At 47.6% G+C, this 17,304-nt stretch overlaps 2 protein-coding genes across 16 annotated transcripts; both read left to right on the forward strand.

Annotated features, from left to right (window-relative positions):
- The first annotated feature begins 56 nt into the window (after positions 1–56).
- Positions 57–11,841, forward strand: pum2 (pumilio RNA-binding family member 2). Of its 15 annotated transcripts, none has more exons than XM_057016048.1 (23): positions 57–501; positions 1,626–1,965; positions 3,134–3,202; positions 3,686–3,839; positions 3,920–4,107; positions 4,186–4,358; positions 4,509–4,803; positions 4,900–4,993; positions 5,116–5,223; positions 5,325–5,470; positions 5,668–5,788; positions 5,888–6,028; positions 6,107–6,403; positions 6,491–6,718; positions 6,815–7,106; positions 7,184–7,313; positions 7,389–7,523; positions 7,638–7,775; positions 7,870–7,995; positions 8,266–8,337; positions 9,181–9,302; positions 9,402–9,594; positions 9,837–11,841. In XM_057016048.1, exons 2-23 carry the CDS (start codon positions 1,639–1,641, stop codon positions 9,966–9,968), a joined length of 3,681 nt encoding a protein of 1,226 aa, XP_056872028.1. In that variant the 5' UTR covers positions 57–501; positions 1,626–1,638; the 3' UTR covers positions 9,969–11,841. The 15 variants fall into 15 exon arrangements, with proteins under 15 accessions (XP_056872028.1, XP_056872027.1, XP_056872031.1 ...); XM_057016047.1 differs by having other exon boundaries at positions 57–433; XM_057016051.1 differs by having other exon boundaries at positions 57–433; positions 7,389–7,517.
- Positions 11,842–12,532: 691 nt separating this feature from the next.
- On the forward strand, positions 12,533–17,125 carry laptm4a (lysosomal protein transmembrane 4 alpha). Its single transcript, XM_057016771.1, has 7 exons — positions 12,533–12,768; positions 13,788–13,908; positions 14,721–14,797; positions 15,617–15,739; positions 15,888–15,983; positions 16,062–16,160; positions 16,363–17,125. The coding sequence occupies exons 1-7, from the start codon at positions 12,640–12,642 to the stop codon at positions 16,435–16,437; spliced, it is 720 nt and encodes a 239-aa protein (XP_056872751.1). The 5' UTR covers positions 12,533–12,639; the 3' UTR covers positions 16,438–17,125.
- The last annotated feature ends 179 nt before the right edge of the window (positions 17,126–17,304 follow it).

The following is a 17,304-nucleotide window of genomic DNA, read 5'->3' on the forward strand; positions in this document are numbered from 1 at the left end:
ATGACGAAAACCGGTGCAACAATTTATTTTCCAATTCACACCTCGTGCGGCTTCCGCTGAATTCGCCTTCCTACACACGCGCGCGCACAGTCGATCAAAGAGGCGTATTTGGACACATTAAATCTCCCCAAACGATCGCGATAATAACCCGGAATAAATAATCCCAGCCTCTCAAAACAAGTTATTGTTGATTTTTTTTTTAACCTCCGCCCGTTGGAACGCGCCCGGGTCGAGGCGAACCATCCCTGAGACAGTCAGACGCGCGTCTACGTAATTTACGCTATTTGCGGGGAGGGGGCACTGGCGCAGGCGAACTCTTAGCTGCGACTATCAAGGCGCTGCTAAATCAGCGCTCTCTCCCAGGAAACACAACAATATCCAGCCGGACGGACGCGGTGCAGCCTGCATCGACCCTCTCTCCACACGACGACGCGTGAGTATCTCCCCGGGGCGTCCGCCTCGGAGCCGACGGCGTGCGGATCGGCGGACTTCAACGCCGCGGTTTGAGCGTTTCCCCCTTTTGTTTAGCGGTTAAGGCCCCTGTGTTTGGGACTTGAAGGGGGGGCCATGTTGTTTAGCCGCTGACTGCTTTGGTCGATGTTTTAGCACACAGCAGCGACCTGGCAATTAGCGCTTGCTAGCTTTCGTGTCGGCTAATTTGCAGCGTTTCGCGTCGGACGAGTTTCCCGTTTCGAGAGATGCACGCACATATTTCTCCCGTGTAACCAGGCTGGCCGCTCCCTTTACCTGAAATAACGACAGGTAGCAGCAGGGGGAAAACTACCTTTTATGTGCAGCGTCGGCAACCAGCAATACCCGCACCGGGCCTGCTAGGGTTAGCATTAGCTAGTTAGCGCGAGTTGCTAACGCGAACCGGAGTCAATTACGTTTACAAGCCGCCGCGAAACCCTTCAGACTCATTATCTCCCCCCCCCAAATCCACTTTAATTTGCAGATTTCCTGTTGCATCCATTGAGATTTAAGAACCTATCGTGAGATAAAGGCTACAGAGTTGGTTTTCTAGCGCCGAAGCTGCTGGCCGGGTTAGCTAGACAGCTTGTTAAAGATCTTCGTGTGAGTTTCCCAGATATTTACGATTGTTTTTTTTGTATTACAGTGGATTATAAACGCATCCAATTTTCCCCGGAATACCTTTTTTGTTATCGGAGGCGTGCGGTATGTCTTTGTTAGGAAAACGAATGTTCTGAAGCCGTATCACCATCGGTGTTTTCCTGCTATCACTATATCGGTAGCGACCATAATAATTTGCATTATTAACTTGGCAAGTTATCAAAAATTGTACTACCTATTTCGATACTATGTGTGTGCTTTAAACACTAAACGTGTAGAATAGACCGTGAAATTGACGCCGTTGTAATTTTTAGGTCGAGCAAACAGTCATAAATCGATGTTCGGTGGAAGGTTCCGGTGGATAAAAGCATAGTAAATCCGAATCATTCAAACTGTCTGGCGTGGGAGAATTTATTTCACTTTATTTGCCATTCATAGCCACAATCCTGAATATTTTCCCATACAAATGTGAATGGCATGAACTAACTGCACACCAGAGCCTGTCTGCTCCTGATGGTGATGAATTATCCGTCATTATTCCCTGTTTCTGTTAGGCTTTTCCGTGGAATGAGCATTCCATGCAGCATCCTAGGTATGAATGACGTGACCTGGCAGGAGACAAGAGGCGGGATGCTGCATGCAAACGGAGCTCCTGAGACCGGAGGCGTCCGGGTTCATGGGGTAGCTGGACAGTCTCCGGGGGTTCCTCATTTACAGGGAATGGACCGGGTCGTCAACCCCACCCCCGGAACGCCGCAGCCGCCGCTGAGCGGCCGGTCTCAGGATGATGCCACGGTGGGATACTTCTTTCAAAGGCAGCCTGGGGAGCAGCTCGGAGGGTGCACACCCAGCAAGCACCGCTGGCCGACCGGAGACGCCAATCACGTCGATCAGGTGATCAGTGATCCCGAGAGATCCGTTATTGTAGCCACGCTCATCCGTTCCAGCCGCATTACGGGGCTCAAAAAATAAATATGGAGACTTGTGTTTATTTGATTTAGATCTTTTTATTGGATAAGCTCTCACGTCCTGTCAGTAATGTTGCTCTTGGCCAGTTCAGCCCCGTGTTTGTATGTTCCAGTGCACGGTAAACACGCGGTCGGGTGTTTAATTATTCGGACATTGGCATTTCTCTTGGACATACGCCACCAGATGAGAGCGGGAGACTTTGGCACCCATCATGGTGGGTTTTGTGCCAAACGCCTCATTTTTTTGTATTTTTTTTTGCTGGGCTTAGATGTGTTAAGACAGAACTGACAAATGTCCGCAGTTAAATCGGGTCCCTGCAGCATCGGGGTGGCCTGAGCTGAGAACAGACTCTCTCATTCAGAAACAGTCACTCGTCCTCAAACACGTTCTGGTGACGGTTCAGATGGGAATTGAAGCCCGCGCGGCGTATTTCCCTGTACCGCAACACTGCCGCCGCCATGTTTGACACACGCGTGCTTGGATTTGGATCGTGGTTTGATTTTTGTCCAAAAGGCTTTTCAGTGTAAGCGTCCAGATGCTTTGAACCGTTGGGGTCACTCATATGCTGCGTTTGAGTTATTGCCTCTGTGTGTTGCCTCGTTCCAACTGCCGCGCCGCCTCTGAACATGTGCAGCATATGCAGCCCAGATTGTCGACTGCTGTTGTTGTTTTTCTGTGCACGTAATGCCACACGAGAGCGAACCTTCCGTAAACCTGCTGTAGCTACAGCGACGGCGCAGAGATGCTGTTGAAAAGGCTTCCAAATGCAGTGCAGATTTGTCTGTATTGTCATTTTCCACCTTACGCGGGGATCACATGCAACTTCCTGGATTACATTTCCATTTTGCTGTTACCGGGAGCAACACACCCATCTCACCTAACCAGTATATCTTTCAGAAGTGTACCTGAAAGAGAGTAATATTTGACTAGCATGCGCGACATGTTTTCATTAGCTTTATTGTTACAATAGTAACATAAGAAGAAGGAAGAATTGATAAGAACTGAGTGGATCATTAATGCAAAATAGACCTCATTATAATTTCATGTTTTCGGTTTCTAATCTCTTTTTTTTTTTGTGTGTGTTTTATTTCAGCTCCGGGCTGTTGATGAGATGAACTACGACTTCCAGGCCCTGGCTCTGGAATCAAGAGGAATGGGAGAGGTGAGGGACATCAGCGCTTCTCTGTGAAGTTCACCAGTCCGTCGAGGCTCAAGAGAATTTCTTTACTTTTCTTGTTCATAATAATCAGCCTCGGCTCAATGACAAGTAAATGTAGTTAGGACATATTCACAGCTGCAGGGATTGGGGCAAAACTGCACATTTCTTTTCTGTTTTGGAGCTTAGACTCTTGTAAATGAAAATCCAGCAGGCTCATTTACAGCGTGGCGTTAATTTACAGTTAACTGGAAGAGCCAAATATAATTTTGAGGTTTCTGTTGATGATGAAAAGGAAAAGAAGAGCATTAAAAAGCAAGTGTGAGGAGTGAGAATGGGTTGAAATCAGGCTGTTGTTAGAGCTGCACTAGCTTCCTGCTTTAGGTAGGTTTGATTTGTCAGGATCCTTTAGTTGTTTTTGTTCAGTGATTCTCAGACGTAGATCAAATGATCTCAACACGGGTTTAATTATTCCTTTTGTGTTAATAGCTTCTGCCAGCCAAAAAACTGTGGGACTCGGATGAGTTGGCCAAGGATGGAAGAAAAGGGATGCTCCTGGGGGAGGAGTGGAGGGAGAATGCATGGGGATCATCTCGTGAGTGTCTCTCGCATCCTTGTGGATCATACTTTTATACAGATCTCAGTAGGGTTCTTTTCTTTCTTAACGTAGCCACAGTTAAGGTACACAGCTACTTAGATATTTGATGGCAGCTTTTCATTCAGATCATTCAGTGTCTCAGCCAATCATGGTGCAGCGGCGACCAGGCCAGAGTTTCCATGGGAATGGTGATGCCAATTCTGTGCTTTCACCTCGCTCAGAAGGTGGAGGCCTGGGGGTGAGCATGGTGGAGTACGTGCTGAGCTCTTCGCCTGGCGACAAGATGGACGGGCGCTACAGGAACGGCGGCTACGTAAGTGTATCCTGGTTTTAAGGATTTTTGCTGTTCTTAATGGTGGAATATAGTCTGACCTCATGCTTGTGTATACAGGGCACGGGAGATGGTGCCCCAGACGGGAGAGAAAAGAGTGACGCCCAAGAAAAGGTTTCTCCCTTTGAAGAAGACAAGAACCAGGAGATGAAGGTTGGCGAGGAGAACGACCCTGCTAAAGCCAACGGGAGAGGCCTCCTGAACGGGATGGACAGAGACTGCAAGGATTTCAAGTAGGCAGCCTTTAAACTATGTTTTATGTGTTCCGGAATGGTTTTAGTTGTATTTATTGAACGTTGTGGAGTATCAGTGGCATTCTCAGTGAAGATGAGGAAAAACTTCCGAGTTCTGCTTGACGGTCTTAAACCTGTTTGTTCTTCCAGCCCAACCCCTGGAAGTCGTCAGGCTTCTCCCACTGAGGCCGTGGAGCGGATGGGCCCCAGCCAGTCTGGGCTGGAAATGATGGTTCAGCACCACCCTCACGTGCTTCAACAACACAACCACACCCAAAACAAACCGCCGGCTGAGGACTTCCAGAATCAGGAGGCCCAGAACATGGGCGGTCTAGAGCAGCAGGCCGGTGTGGAGTCCCTCCAGTTCGACTACGCTGGGAACCAGATTCAGGTGGATTCCTCAGGGGCTGCAGTAGGATTGTTTGACTACAGCTCCCAGCAGCAGGTTTGTTAAAAGTCAAAACAGATTTCATATATTTCCTTTATTTTTTTTTATTTTTTTTGCTGTTTGTGTGATATGTTGATGTGTTTCCCTCTCTAGTTGTTCCAGAGGTCCAATCCTCTGACTGTCCAACAGCTCACTGCAGCTCAGCAGCAACAGTACGCCTTGGCTGCAGCCCAGCAGCAGCATCTTGGTAAGATTTCAAACTATCTGGTTTTATGTAACGTTCTAAACTGGCATTTGTTCCCCATTTGAACAATATTATGCATAATTAGCTATGTAATGGCCAACGTTCCTGTTCCTCCACTCACACAGCTGGCCTTGCTCCTGCATTTGTGCCAAACCCTTACATCATTAATGCAGCCCCCCCTGGAACTGATCCCTACACGGCCGCTGGGCTGGCGGCAGCGGCCACGCTTGCAGGTGTGCACAAAACGGATGCTTGTATACGTCATTTTTTTGGGCCGTGTGTAAACAGGACTCGCCATCCGCCACGCATATAAAACGTGAAACTGTTTCCTCAGGACCCACAGTGGTTCCGCCGCAGTACTACGGAGTTCCCTGGGGCGTTTACCCAGCCAATCTTTTCCAGCAACAGCCCGCATCATCTGCTAGTCACTCAGCCAGTCAGCAAGCATCCAATCAGGGACCAGGGCCAGGCCAGCCACAGGTAGGAGCTCCTGAAGTTTATCTGAAAGGTGCAGCTGATGGATGTGACTTAGTTGGCGACTGTTTGGAATTCAATCAAATCCAATCCACACAGACCTGCTAATGTAGCTCCTTTTCTTTTTCTTAAACAACCAGCCAAATGTGTTGAACTGTAACGTTTTTGATGCATCAACGCTCATTTTCCCTTCTGTCTTTCAGGTGATGCGCACGGGAACGAACCAGCGACCTCTGACTCCTGGGCAAGGACAACAGAGCCAGCAAGAATCACTAGCTGCAGCGGCGGCTGCTAATCCAGCTTTAGCATACACAGGAATGCCTGGTTGGTGTCAAACAGTCATACAGTTTGTGTCTTATCAGTGTATACGTGATTTAGGATATTATCCGTGGCTCTTTTTAATACATATTTTTACCTCCTAAGGTTATCAGGTTCTGGCTCCTGCTGCCTATTATGACCAGACTGGTGCTCTGGTTATGGGTCCAGGTGCGAGAACAGGTCTGGGCGGGCCAGTACGTCTCGTCCAGACCCCTCTCCTTATAAACCCCGCAGCAGCACAAGCTGGTAAGCACTACATCACCTTTACATTAAATACAGCGATGTTGACGTATTTATATTTGTTGGCGCCACCGTCTCCTTTAGCCGCTGCAGTGTCAGCATCCGGCTCCGGTAACAACATGTCTGGTCCTGCCAACGGGCTTTACCGTTCAATGCCGCAACCTCAACCCCAGCAGCAGCAGCAGGCCCCCCCACCGAGCAGCGGCCTGCCCTCCAGCTCTTTTTACGGCTCTGGATCAGTCCCCAACACGTCTCAGAGCAGCTCCCTTTTCTCGCATACATCTGCTGCACCACCTCCAAGCTCCTCCCTGGGCTTCAGCAGCACCGGCGGCTCCCTCGGCGTGGGACTGGGCTCGGCTCTGGGAGGCTTCGGATCTTCTGGTTAGTGCTGCACGCAAGGACACCAAAACTTGACTCTGTGTGCGCGTGTATGTATTTTGAATGTTCTATTTTCTATATTTTTCACAGTATCCAGCTCTACCAGTAGCAGCATATCTCGCAGAGACTCACTGTTGGCCAGTTCGGACTTATACAAGCGTGGAGGCAGCAGTTTAACTCCCATCGGACAGCCCTTTTACAACAGCCTTGGTTATTCCTCTTCACCCAGCCCCATCGGCCTCACACCGGGTCACTCTCCTCTTACTCCTCCACCGTCCCTGCCCTCCTCTCACGGCTCGTCTTCCAGCCTTCACCTCGGTAAATCCAGCAGTCACGAGCTCTTCCTAACACTTATTGTGCTGCAGTTGATTCAATTTTGATGTGTGTTGCACTTACTTTTCCTTGCACCAACAGCGTTTGGTCGTTCTGTGAACCCAGGTGGACTAACGAATGGCAGCGGCCGTTTCATTTCCGCGGCGCCTGGAGCCGAGGCCAAGTACCGAAACACCGGCGGCACCTCCAGCCTCTTCAATTCCAGCAGCCAGCTGTTCCCGCCTTCTCGGCCGCGCTACAGCCGTTCAGACGTCATGCCGTCCGGACGCAGCCGGCTCCTGGAAGACTTCAGAAACAACCGCTTCCCGAACCTTCAACTCCGCGACCTCCCGGGACACATGGTGGAGTTCTCTCAAGACCAGCACGGGTCCAGGTGAGTGAGATGGGCTCTCTGGTAGAAATGGCGTCTGTTTGGTCTGTCAATAATCCTTCCGACGCCTCCCTGTCTAGATTTATTCAGCAGAAGTTGGAGAGGGCCACGCCTGCCGAGAGGCAGATGGTGTTTGGTGAGATTCTGCAAGCCGCCTACCAACTGATGACTGACGTATTTGGGAATTACGTCATCCAGAAGTTTTTTGAGGTTAGGACTTTCACTTCGGTGGTTGAGTCAGTTTTGTCCGAGGTCTTGGTTCTGAGTCTGCGTTGTGTTGTGCAGTTTGGAAGCGCAGACCAGAAGCTGGCCTTGGCAACACGCATCCGTGGGCACGTGCTCCCTCTAGCTCTGCAGATGTACGGCTGCCGAGTCATTCAGAAAGCCTTGGAATCGATCTCCTCAGACCAGCAGGTAATTGTAAGTGAGATTTCCATTCGTTTTAATGGTTTAAGCCATTACTGCGTCACAGTTGATCTCCTCGTCCACTTTAGCAGCGTGGTAATGTCGGCCCACTTGTTTTATGCACTTCAGAGCGACATTGTCCGCGAGCTCGACGGCCACGTTTTGAAGTGCGTGAAGGACCAGAATGGAAACCACGTGGTACAGAAGTGCATCGAGTGCGTCCAACCTCAGGCCCTTCAGTTCATTATCGATGCCTTCAAAGGACAGGTAAGATGAATGTCTTTTGTTTTCATTAAAGAAAGGTGAATTCCACAAAGTCGTTCCTGCCCTGCAGTCCTCAACCTTTTTTCTTATTTCTTAGGTGTTTGTGCTCTCCACACACCCTTATGGCTGCAGAGTTATCCAGAGGATTTTGGAGCACTGCACCCAGGAGCAAACTCTGCCCATCCTGGAAGAGCTGCATCAGCACTCTGAACAGTTGGGCCAGGTGAGCGCATCTGTTTCAAGCTGTCGGGTTGATTTTTAATCCCACGTTGTTTACAGATGTGGTGCGCTCTGTCGGCTAGATGACCGCTGTGTTCGTTAGCATGTTTCCCTCCATATATGAGCATTTCATGTTTTCATTGTTACGTTTCTTTGTGGTCTGCTAAATCTTAAGTGCAATGTGATGTGTTAGCTGTCATTACATGTTGTTTTTTTTTTGTTTTTTTTGTTCCTAATTAAACAACCACCCTGCCACCTCACTTATTTCATCTAGAAATTTCAAGGCGTATCATTGGAGATGACACCCAAAACATATTATACAGTCTCCCGTGATGCACTGTTCAAGGTCAGAGCAACTTGCGTCTCTCACAGATGCCCCTTTACTCGCTTCCTCTTTCCCCTTTTCTCTTCTTTTGTGAAAACTCTGCTTTAACTTCTAGATAGTTCCCAGCCTTCCGGCTTCTGCAGGCCTTCCTCTAACCCATTAAGCCACCTTTTCACCTCCCCCCACCTGCTTTGTGCCACTGAGGATTCGCCAGAATCGTGCTTCCTCACTGTGTGACCATCCATCTCTTTGGCTCCAGTATTTCTTGATCAATCAGTTGTTTTTTTTTTTGGGTTCCAGCATAATTTCACTTGAATTGTTTGGTAAAACATCCCTAAAAGTAATCGTATGTCAGTTAAGCTATTCAATCCTTTCCAGTTTGAAGATAAAAGAAAATTAAACCTGTTTTTTTACAAACTGATTGACAGAAAATGGATTTTTTTTTGCCAAAATTAAAGGTGGAGGTCAAATAGCCTTGCAGCAAATCACTGAATTGACTAAAATGCAGATGTGTAATTCATTGCTTGGCCAAGTGAAATCTTGTCTCCATGAGTTGTCTCTAAAATTACACCCGTAACTGTCTATCACCCGTTTCTGAAGGGGCAAAGATGCTGCTGGTTCTGTGATCTGGTAAGCTTCACGTCTGACCAGCAGCATCTCTTTTGTCTGACCTTCTGCAGTGATGACGTAAGGGTATTTGTTGAAACACAAATGGGGGTGTCACTCATTCTACCTATCATCATATAGATGCATGTTTATCGGACACCATTATAATCAGCGGTGACAGTTAGTGCATGAGAATCAGAAAAGGCGCCGCAGATCTTCTGTGGTCATCAGCTTTGACCCCTCTGCTGCCCCCTGCAGGATCAATATGGTAACTACGTGATTCAGCACGTGTTGGAACACGGAAGACCAGAGGATAAAAGCAAAATAGTGGCAGAGGTCCGCGGAAAGGTTCTTGTCCTCAGCCAGCACAAATTTGCAAGGTAAGCTGGTCATGATGTTGCCGCAGCTGTTGGTTGATTAAATTGCGTACACGACGCTAACGTACAACATCGCGCTGATGAGTTTTTTCCCTCCCCCAGTAACGTTGTGGAAAAGTGTGTGATCCATTCGTCCCGGGCCGAGAGAGCTCTGCTCATAGACGAGGTGTGCTGCCAGAAAGACGGGCCCCACAGCGCCCTGTACACCATGATGAAGGACCAGTACGCCAACTACGTCGTCCAAAGAATGATCGACATGGCCGAACCAGCGCAGCGTAAAATCATCATGCACAAGGTGGGTGAGGGCAGTTCAGGAGCGTTACAGGTGGCGTTAGGGTCGTCACGCCAACGTGTGCTTCAAGGGATCGGATGCAATTGTTGACTGGACCATTTTAAAGACCGTTTATGCCGTAATGATTTGATCAATTCCCTCGTAATTATGCCACTGTAATCGTTAAAGCTCGGATTGTTTTGGAATATTTGCTTATTGATTGATCGTTTGTGCTTTGGTGACCGTCCCTGCCCTCTGGTCCTCAGATCCGGCCTCACATCGCCACTTTGCGCAAGTACACTTACGGCAAACACATCTTGGCCAAGCTAGAGAAATACTACATGAAGAGCGGCTCCGAACTGGGCCCGATTGGCGGCCCCACAAACGGCCTCCTGTAATCAGATTTGCAGCCCAGGTCCTGTGAGGAAGCATGTGAGTAGGACCCTCAACCCCCCCTCCCTATGAAAGATGCTCTAGAGCCATAGGGACGCCCTCTCGTCATCTTGGGGAATCACCAAAAACAAGAGACAAATCGACTTCAACTGAGAATGCTGTGAGAACGGCCCCCCGCCGGTGTGGCCCCACATCAGGCAGAGGGTCCCCCCTCTCCCCACATACCGGGTGAAGCACAAACCCATTGTTAATGATGTAATTGATGTATTTGACTGGTTTTCATATTATCTTGTACATTAATTTTTTTTTTACCTTGTAAATTCTCTGTAGAAAAAAAAAAAAAGCTTACACACATTTGCTGAAATTTACGATTCCTACAGGTAACACCAGCAAGTGATTTTATAAGGCTGAACTAAGTGATCCTTTAAAAGAATTCTTTGTTTTGTAACCAGACTTTTTGTCTAATTGAGCCTGGGGGGGTTGAATATTTTATATTATTCCATGAACAGTAAATGTTTTCCCATGCCAAAGCGCTCAATGGATTAGTTTGAACTAGTACTACGCAGTACTGATGGATGTTATCCAGTCCGTCCCCAGGTCAGTACTACGCATCACGTGCCACAGACTCCCAGAGGTCCTCGTGACCACTTTGAACTAGGATTTTTAGCGCGCCAGGCTTCATTTTGCGGTAGTGTTTCTTGCCTTGGTACTAATTACTTAATAATGGAGACCGACCAACCTGAGCTGCTATATCTCCTGAGCTTTCCTTTCCCTCATCAAGCTAATTGGGGGTCTCCCACAGGAAGAATTAGCTCCCGTTAACTTGATGCGGAGCGTGTGCTTTGGTTGTACAGCATAGTGGGGATGGGAGTGGGCTATGTGTCGGCATGCTGTGACGGGATTTTAATCCTTCAGATGATCAGATTTTTTTTCTTTAACATGTTTTGTGTAGCATTCTTATGTCTGTAGTTTGAGATGAACACTGCCTAGAAAACGGTATCTTTCTGTACTAAATAATCATCTCTTAGAAGTAGATTAGGCTTTCTTTTTTTTTTTCCCCCGTAAGAGTCAAATTATTGCTTTTGGATATCGGAGCCTCGGAAGAAGCCGTGGAAAGCTAAGCGTCTGACCCGGACCGCTCGTGATGATGGCTTCTTTTGCTTCATATGGATAATTGTAGAATACGTGTAGTATATGTGCAGTTAAGTGTAAGATTATTAGTTCAATGAAAACATGTCTAGTTGTGGTGTTTGACGGGCCTTGCTCTAAATTTGTAGTGTTGCTTTTATTTCGTCTGTACAGTTGTACATTTGTAAACGTTTATGCTGTAAATGGGATGTCTTTTACACTTTCTTGGGGGGGGAGATAAGGCAAAAATATTCATTTTGATGTGTGTATATTCATCACTCCTTTCCCCTTGAACATAATGTATACAGTTTTATTTGATTGTGTTATTTTAAAGAGTTTATGGCTCCACAATCCGGCGCGGTTTACTTTGTTTTTAATTCTGAAAGGCCTGCCTCTGCTCAAACTGGAGCTGTAACCTCCACTGATGTGTGACAGTTTCAAATCTAACAACACTCGACTCAGATCTGAGGCTGCTTGCAGTCCTCGCCGCTACAACGGGATCTCCACAGGATTTGACAATTATTTTTGTACAGAAGAGTGCTGTATTTTAGAACAGCTAACACCTTGTAAGCAAAAGTAATGTAAAATATTGTCAATTATATAAATATGAACATATGAGTTTTGTCACACTGTCAAAGTCATGTACATTTTCAGGTGGCCTTATGTACATTTCCAAATGTTAGATGAAGAAAAACTCCTTTTTGGAAGCAGAATTGTGACTATGTATGATTAAACTGTTCTAACATTTAACTGGTGCTTGAGTTTTTGTATTTGTGGATGTATTTCTTCACATTTGTGCAGGGTTGGGGTCCGAAAGTGACCTTTTCCATCCCACATTATGAATGTTGTAAAAGGAGACCAGTGGAGCAGGAAAAATTGGCACGAAGACCAGCTTCAACCCTTTTTAAATGATAAAAATGAATATTTAAATAGCTGTAGCTCAACATGTATGCATATGAAAATATTGACCTTTTTGACTTCTCTTGCCCTCTGCCTGCATGGTAACCAGAGTTCGGGGGTTATTAATTCATCTAAAACATGGATAACTAAGTTCTTGTTGTAAAGCAGACTCTAGTGCAGGATTCATTTCGGCTTTTTAAGAGTTTTTCTGTCAGATGAGCGTTTCCAGAGGCCTTTGTTTTCTGTCTCTGCTCTAGGATTTGAATTTCAGCTCAGATGGTTTGACTTTTGAATAAGGAGGAATTTGTTCATGAGTGTTCTGCTAAAAATCCTTTTCTGGGCACGAGCACAATCTGGAATATCACAACTAGTGTCTTATCAGAACAAAACATAGTTCATCACACAAAATATTAAACTCTCAATTCCTCTCTGGAGAGAAAAGAAACCCCCTTTTCACAGTCCAAGCGGAGAGCCGCGTGTCGGTTCCTCGCTGCTATTGGTCCAGCCGCCTGTCAGTCAAAGTTAAAAGCAACGCCCGCCTCTTCCGCCGCGCCGTGTTGTTGTCGTGCTGGGGCCGCGTCGCTGGCGGTGGGCGTTCCTCCGCGGCCGTTTCGTTCGAGGCGGATTCTTCGTTGCGGACGAGTCTCAATGTTTCTCCCTACACTCGTGGAGGACATGCATCACTTTAAACCCAGTCGGGACAGATTGTACACCACCAGGTGTTGTGGATGCTGCCATGTGAGGACAGGCACCATCATCCTGGGGACATGGTACATGGTACGTAAGATGGTTGGTTAGCATGCTAGCGTTAGCAACCTGTTAAGTTCATGAGTTACATAATTGATGTCAGCCATACAGTTGGTATCTTCTTCCTAGATTCCATCAATTATTACTTCAGAGAAGCATCCGGGTTGTTTTTTTATTAAGATGGTTTTGCGTTTATTAAATGCTTTGTTAGTCTGGTTATATTCCTCAAATGCTAGCGTTAGCCGATTTTTTTTTTTTGGGGGGGGGGGGGGTTACAAAAAAAGCACAAAACAGCCTAAAATAGAAGCATCCAGCACGCTTGGAAGCTTCGTTTTGTAGTCCAAGTATCAATCTCTTTGGTTTCTAAAGTATTTGTGTGTGGCCGAATGTAAAGTGCAATAGGTTATTAAGGGTTAGCCGACTTTCCGCTAACTTGCTAACATTCGGCTGTCAAGCGCTGAATAATGCGCAATAACTCTGCACACCTCCCTTCTATTTAGCTGGGCATTGGTTTAGATCCTTACTTTTCAGACTAGCGAACCTCTGGTAAAATTTAAACCATTGTTGTTTTTTCTATTTAATGTAATTCTCACCGGCTGTATTATTCCGCGTCTTTAAATCGGTTTATAAAGCGACCCTAGAAATTGACTCGATTCTAAACTTACTCCTGTGAAACTACTTTATAACCTTTTTGGTTTTGCAGTAGTTCCTCCTGTTTCGACTCTTTGCGCGTCAGATGTTCCACGATGCGGAGCCCTCTTTTTAAAAACGGGCATGTTAATGAAAGAGCAGCTTTTCGGTGGTTTTCTGCTGACAAAACCAGCAAATCGGGCAGAAGCACAGAGGAAAGACAATAGTGCGGGTGAGAGCCTGCAGTAATTACACAGTAAATGAGCTTTATGCTCAATAAGAGTGTTAGAATGCGAAATCAGGTTTCACTTCAGGCTAGTGTCTCACTTCTCTTTTCAAATGAAACAGCTGATTGGCGTCAGCTCAAACCAGCAAAGTACGTTGATGTTTCCGTCCAAACCTTGTTTTTATCTGCTCAGGTGGTGAACCTGTTGATGGGCATCCTGCTGACGGTGGCCGTGACCCACCCAGAGAACGTGCCCACCATTGACCTGCAGTATGAGGTCATCGATCATTACTTCGCCTCAGACAGGATGTCTGGTAATGTCCCGTCTTTATTTACCCATTCGGCAGACATTTAAAGCGTACCCTCAACATTCTTTCACGTTGTCTCTCCCGTCTGAGCAGTGAAACGTCGCTAAATACTTAAGCAGCATTTTTTGCATGAGGCCATTCTTATTTTTTTAATTCCCCTCTTGTTCCCGCCATGTGACCGCCCTCCCTGGAGAACACAACTCCCCTCTGACTGCTAAACAGAACATGCATGAAAGCCGCTCTGTTGCGTTGTGGTGCAGTTTCTCAGCGTGCTTTGTACTGTCGTGAGGGTCCCGCTCGAATCCGGTGATCAAATCTGGCAACTATTTATGCCAGCGGAAGGCCGATCCCCCCCCCCTCCCCCTTTTCTTGTTTGTTCTCTGGAAAACTGGCTCTGGTGAGACGACCGAGACCCGACGCATAACACAAATAGTTTCTCATTACTGCCGACATAAAAGCCGCTTCATCATCATCCTTTTATAAATCCCAGAGCTTGGTTCCACTTGTGTTTTCAATGGTGGCAGATGATTTTTAGCCACACAACTTACGCCTAATGAATAAAGCATGTCTCTATGCTGGGTTGTTGCCGTCGCCGCTTCCAGGCAAGCGACATCCCAGCAGAGCAACAGGCAGAACAGGGGAAGGGCAGCGAGGACGTGATCGACGGAGAGGAGGGGGAATGTGATATACAGAGCTATTAATTAGCTCACAGTGCTTTAGCAACAGTAAACAGCTGAGTGCTTTAGTGCTCCACAGAGGCAGCTGTAGAGAATGAAGCTGACTGCTCACGTTCTCGCCCTGTTTTCCCCCCCACACAGAGAATGCCTGCGTTGGATTCGCCATCTCTCTGCTGATGCTCACCATCAGTGCGATGATGGTGTACGGAGCCATTACTGTAAGTGTCCTGCCCCATTAACCATTTCTTTTTAAAGTCTATTCACAGAGCGGTCAGATGTGGCTGCACCGCCGAACATTTAAGCTGCGAATGTCAGCGAGATGTTATGAGACCCAAATTAGCCTCATTGTTTGTCTCCTCACCGGATCCGTGTTGTGCACGCCTGCCGTAACAGCGAGGGTACGACGCCGTGGGTTATTTGGGCCCACGTTTCAGATTGTACAGATAATGTGCTTGAAACAACAACCTGGCGCCGTTCCCGCGCTGCTGCTTCCACCTGGGCTGAATGGCAAGTGGCCCTCGCAAACCGGGATAATGACTCGGGAAAGAAGCTTTCTTCTGTGGAAGCCTCCAAATATGCTTCCATGACAACAGCCGTGACAGCTTAGACAGACCTGGCGCCTCTCACTGTGTCTCATCTCTACCCCACAGGCCCGGCCGATGGCACCAGCGCCCACAGGTTTGACGTCCTCGACGTCGGTGCTACGTTTAGCTGTTAGCCGGAGTGACTGCACAGTTACAGCCTGGCACTCTTACAGGCTGGTTTCTCGGTCTGGAAGCGTTTTGTAGGCCTTGACTGTGCAGCCGTGCGTCCCCAGACAGCTGTGGTAGATTTCCCCTCCTCCCAGTGCAGCGTGGCGGCGCACAGCTGCTCTTAGAGATGTAGAACCCAAGACGTTAGTGTGAGAGAAGCCTCCTCTGTCTCTTCAGACGAGACCAAATGTGCTGATGTGTGTAAAGAGGCTGGCCCCTCTGAACGGCCCCGGTCTTTCCGATGAGTTCGGTCTCCACCTGAGCGCCTCCGTCTGTCTCCCGCAGCATCGCGATGGCTGGCTCATCCCCTTCTTCTGCTACCAGCTCTTTGATTTTGCTCTGTGCTGCCTGGTGGCCATCAGCTCTCTCACCTACCTACCGAGGATCAAGGACTACTTGGACCAACTGGTCAGTACCCCCGCTCTGGTCTGGTTAAATGTCCAATGTGTGAGATTGCTTTATAATTGGTTGTCAGACCTTTTTAAGCAGCTGCTAGTTGCACTGTCAGTAGTGGCCAGGTGACGATTCCTTAAAGATTTTAAATTTGTTGGTGCAGCCGGACTTCCCTTACAAGGACAACCTGCTGTCTATGGACTCCAGCTGCCTGCTGCTGTTTGTGCTGGTCTTCTTCGCCTTCCTCATCATCCTTAAGGTAAAAACACGTCACCTCCGTCGGTTTAATGCTAAAGGGAAACCGATTCTGTTTGATGTCATTCTTTTTGCCCACCAGGCTTACCTGATCAACTGTGTGTGGAACTGCTACAAGTACATCAACAACAGGAACATGCCAGAGGTTGCTATGTACCCCGCCTTTGAGACCCCTCCCCAGGTGTGTGTGTGCGCGCGAACGCGTGTGAGGGAACTGGTGTTGAGTATCAGCTGCAGGAATAGGTTGATCCAGCAGGTGGCGCCAAATGTCTAGTTCATTGTCGACTTTTAACATTCTTGTGGGGACATTTTACTGTCCGACACGGTGTACTGGGAGCTTATAATGGGATTCTAAACATTTTACATCTCATCATCTCTTCTAGTACATCCTGCCTACCTACGAGATGGCGATGAAGATGCCTGAGAAGGAGCCGCCTCCCCCTTACATGCCCGCCTGAGCACCAGCCCCGTCACCACAGCCACACACACACACTCGCACAAACCCGTCGCCATATGCATTCCTACCCTCCCTCGCCTCATCCGCGTGTGTGTGTGTGTGTGTGTGACGAAAGAAAAGGCCGTAGTTCAACACTAGTTCTGTGGAGCGCACTAGTGGGGGGGGGGGGGGAGACTGAGATCTGCACGAATGAATGTGACCATTTCTAATTCAGTCAGGAGGGGATGTGTGGAAATGTTGAATGTTGTCACCATTCCAAACACCACCTTATCAATAGATTGATATATTACATGTAAAGAAAATCAACTTGACAATCCACGTCTTATAGCTCCTTTTGCTGAATTGTTCTGATTCCTAACGAGTAATATTTAGTCTGGTCCAGCTCGGCCTGCAATTGATCTTTGGGCACTTTAGTCTTTTATTTATTTAGCTTCGCTGTGCTTTGGTTCGCAACCAGCCCCGATGTTTCCATCCCCTCTTCTGCACCGATGTGTTAGCAAAGCTAGTGACTCGTTTTCCAGAGAGTGAAGCGGCGGCGTAGACGGCGTTGCGGCGCCGTCGTCTCCTCCGCCATCGTCTCGTCTGGTGAACGTTTGCATGAATTCTCCTCCCGCTCTCATTTACTTTACTGCTAATATGATTTGAATCCCGTCGAATGACGCTACATTTCAATAAACATTTATATCATCGCAGTGGCTCCTGTGTTCCTCTCGCCGTGGTCGCCATGGCGATGCTACTGGAGGCGGCGAAAGATAACTTGAGGTGTAGGCGAGAGCAGCGAAGTAGGTCAGCGTCGTAAAAAAAAACCTGTTAAATGCAGGAATTTCATGAAGTTCTCTCAGGTGTGTGAAATATGTTCAGGAGGAAA

This window comes from Takifugu flavidus, chromosome 19, assembly GCF_003711565.1.
Source record: "Takifugu flavidus isolate HTHZ2018 chromosome 19, ASM371156v2, whole genome shotgun sequence".
In the NCBI taxonomy this organism is placed as follows: domain Eukaryota; kingdom Metazoa; phylum Chordata; class Actinopteri; order Tetraodontiformes; family Tetraodontidae; genus Takifugu; species Takifugu flavidus.

Bases quoted from the DNA above. Each gene is read 5' to 3' on its own strand.
- pum2 (XM_057016048.1), top strand. From the start codon at position 1,639: ATGAGCATTCCATGCAGCATCCTAGGTATGAATGACGTGACCTGGCAG. The intron at 6,404-6,490 runs GTTAGTGCTGCA...TATTTTTCACAG, and splicing joins GGGAGGCTTCGGATCTTCTG to TATCCAGCTCTACCAGTAGC. The intron at 7,996-8,265 runs GTGAGCGCATCT...TATTTCATCTAG, and splicing joins ACTCTGAACAGTTGGGCCAG to AAATTTCAAGGCGTATCATT.
- laptm4a (XM_057016771.1), top strand. From the start codon at position 12,640: ATGTTTCTCCCTACACTCGTGGAGGACATGCATCACTTTAAACCCAGT. The intron at 15,984-16,061 runs GTAAAAACACGT...TTTGCCCACCAG, and splicing joins CCTTCCTCATCATCCTTAAG to GCTTACCTGATCAACTGTGT. The intron at 16,161-16,362 runs GTGTGTGTGTGC...CATCTCTTCTAG, and splicing joins CCTTTGAGACCCCTCCCCAG to TACATCCTGCCTACCTACGA.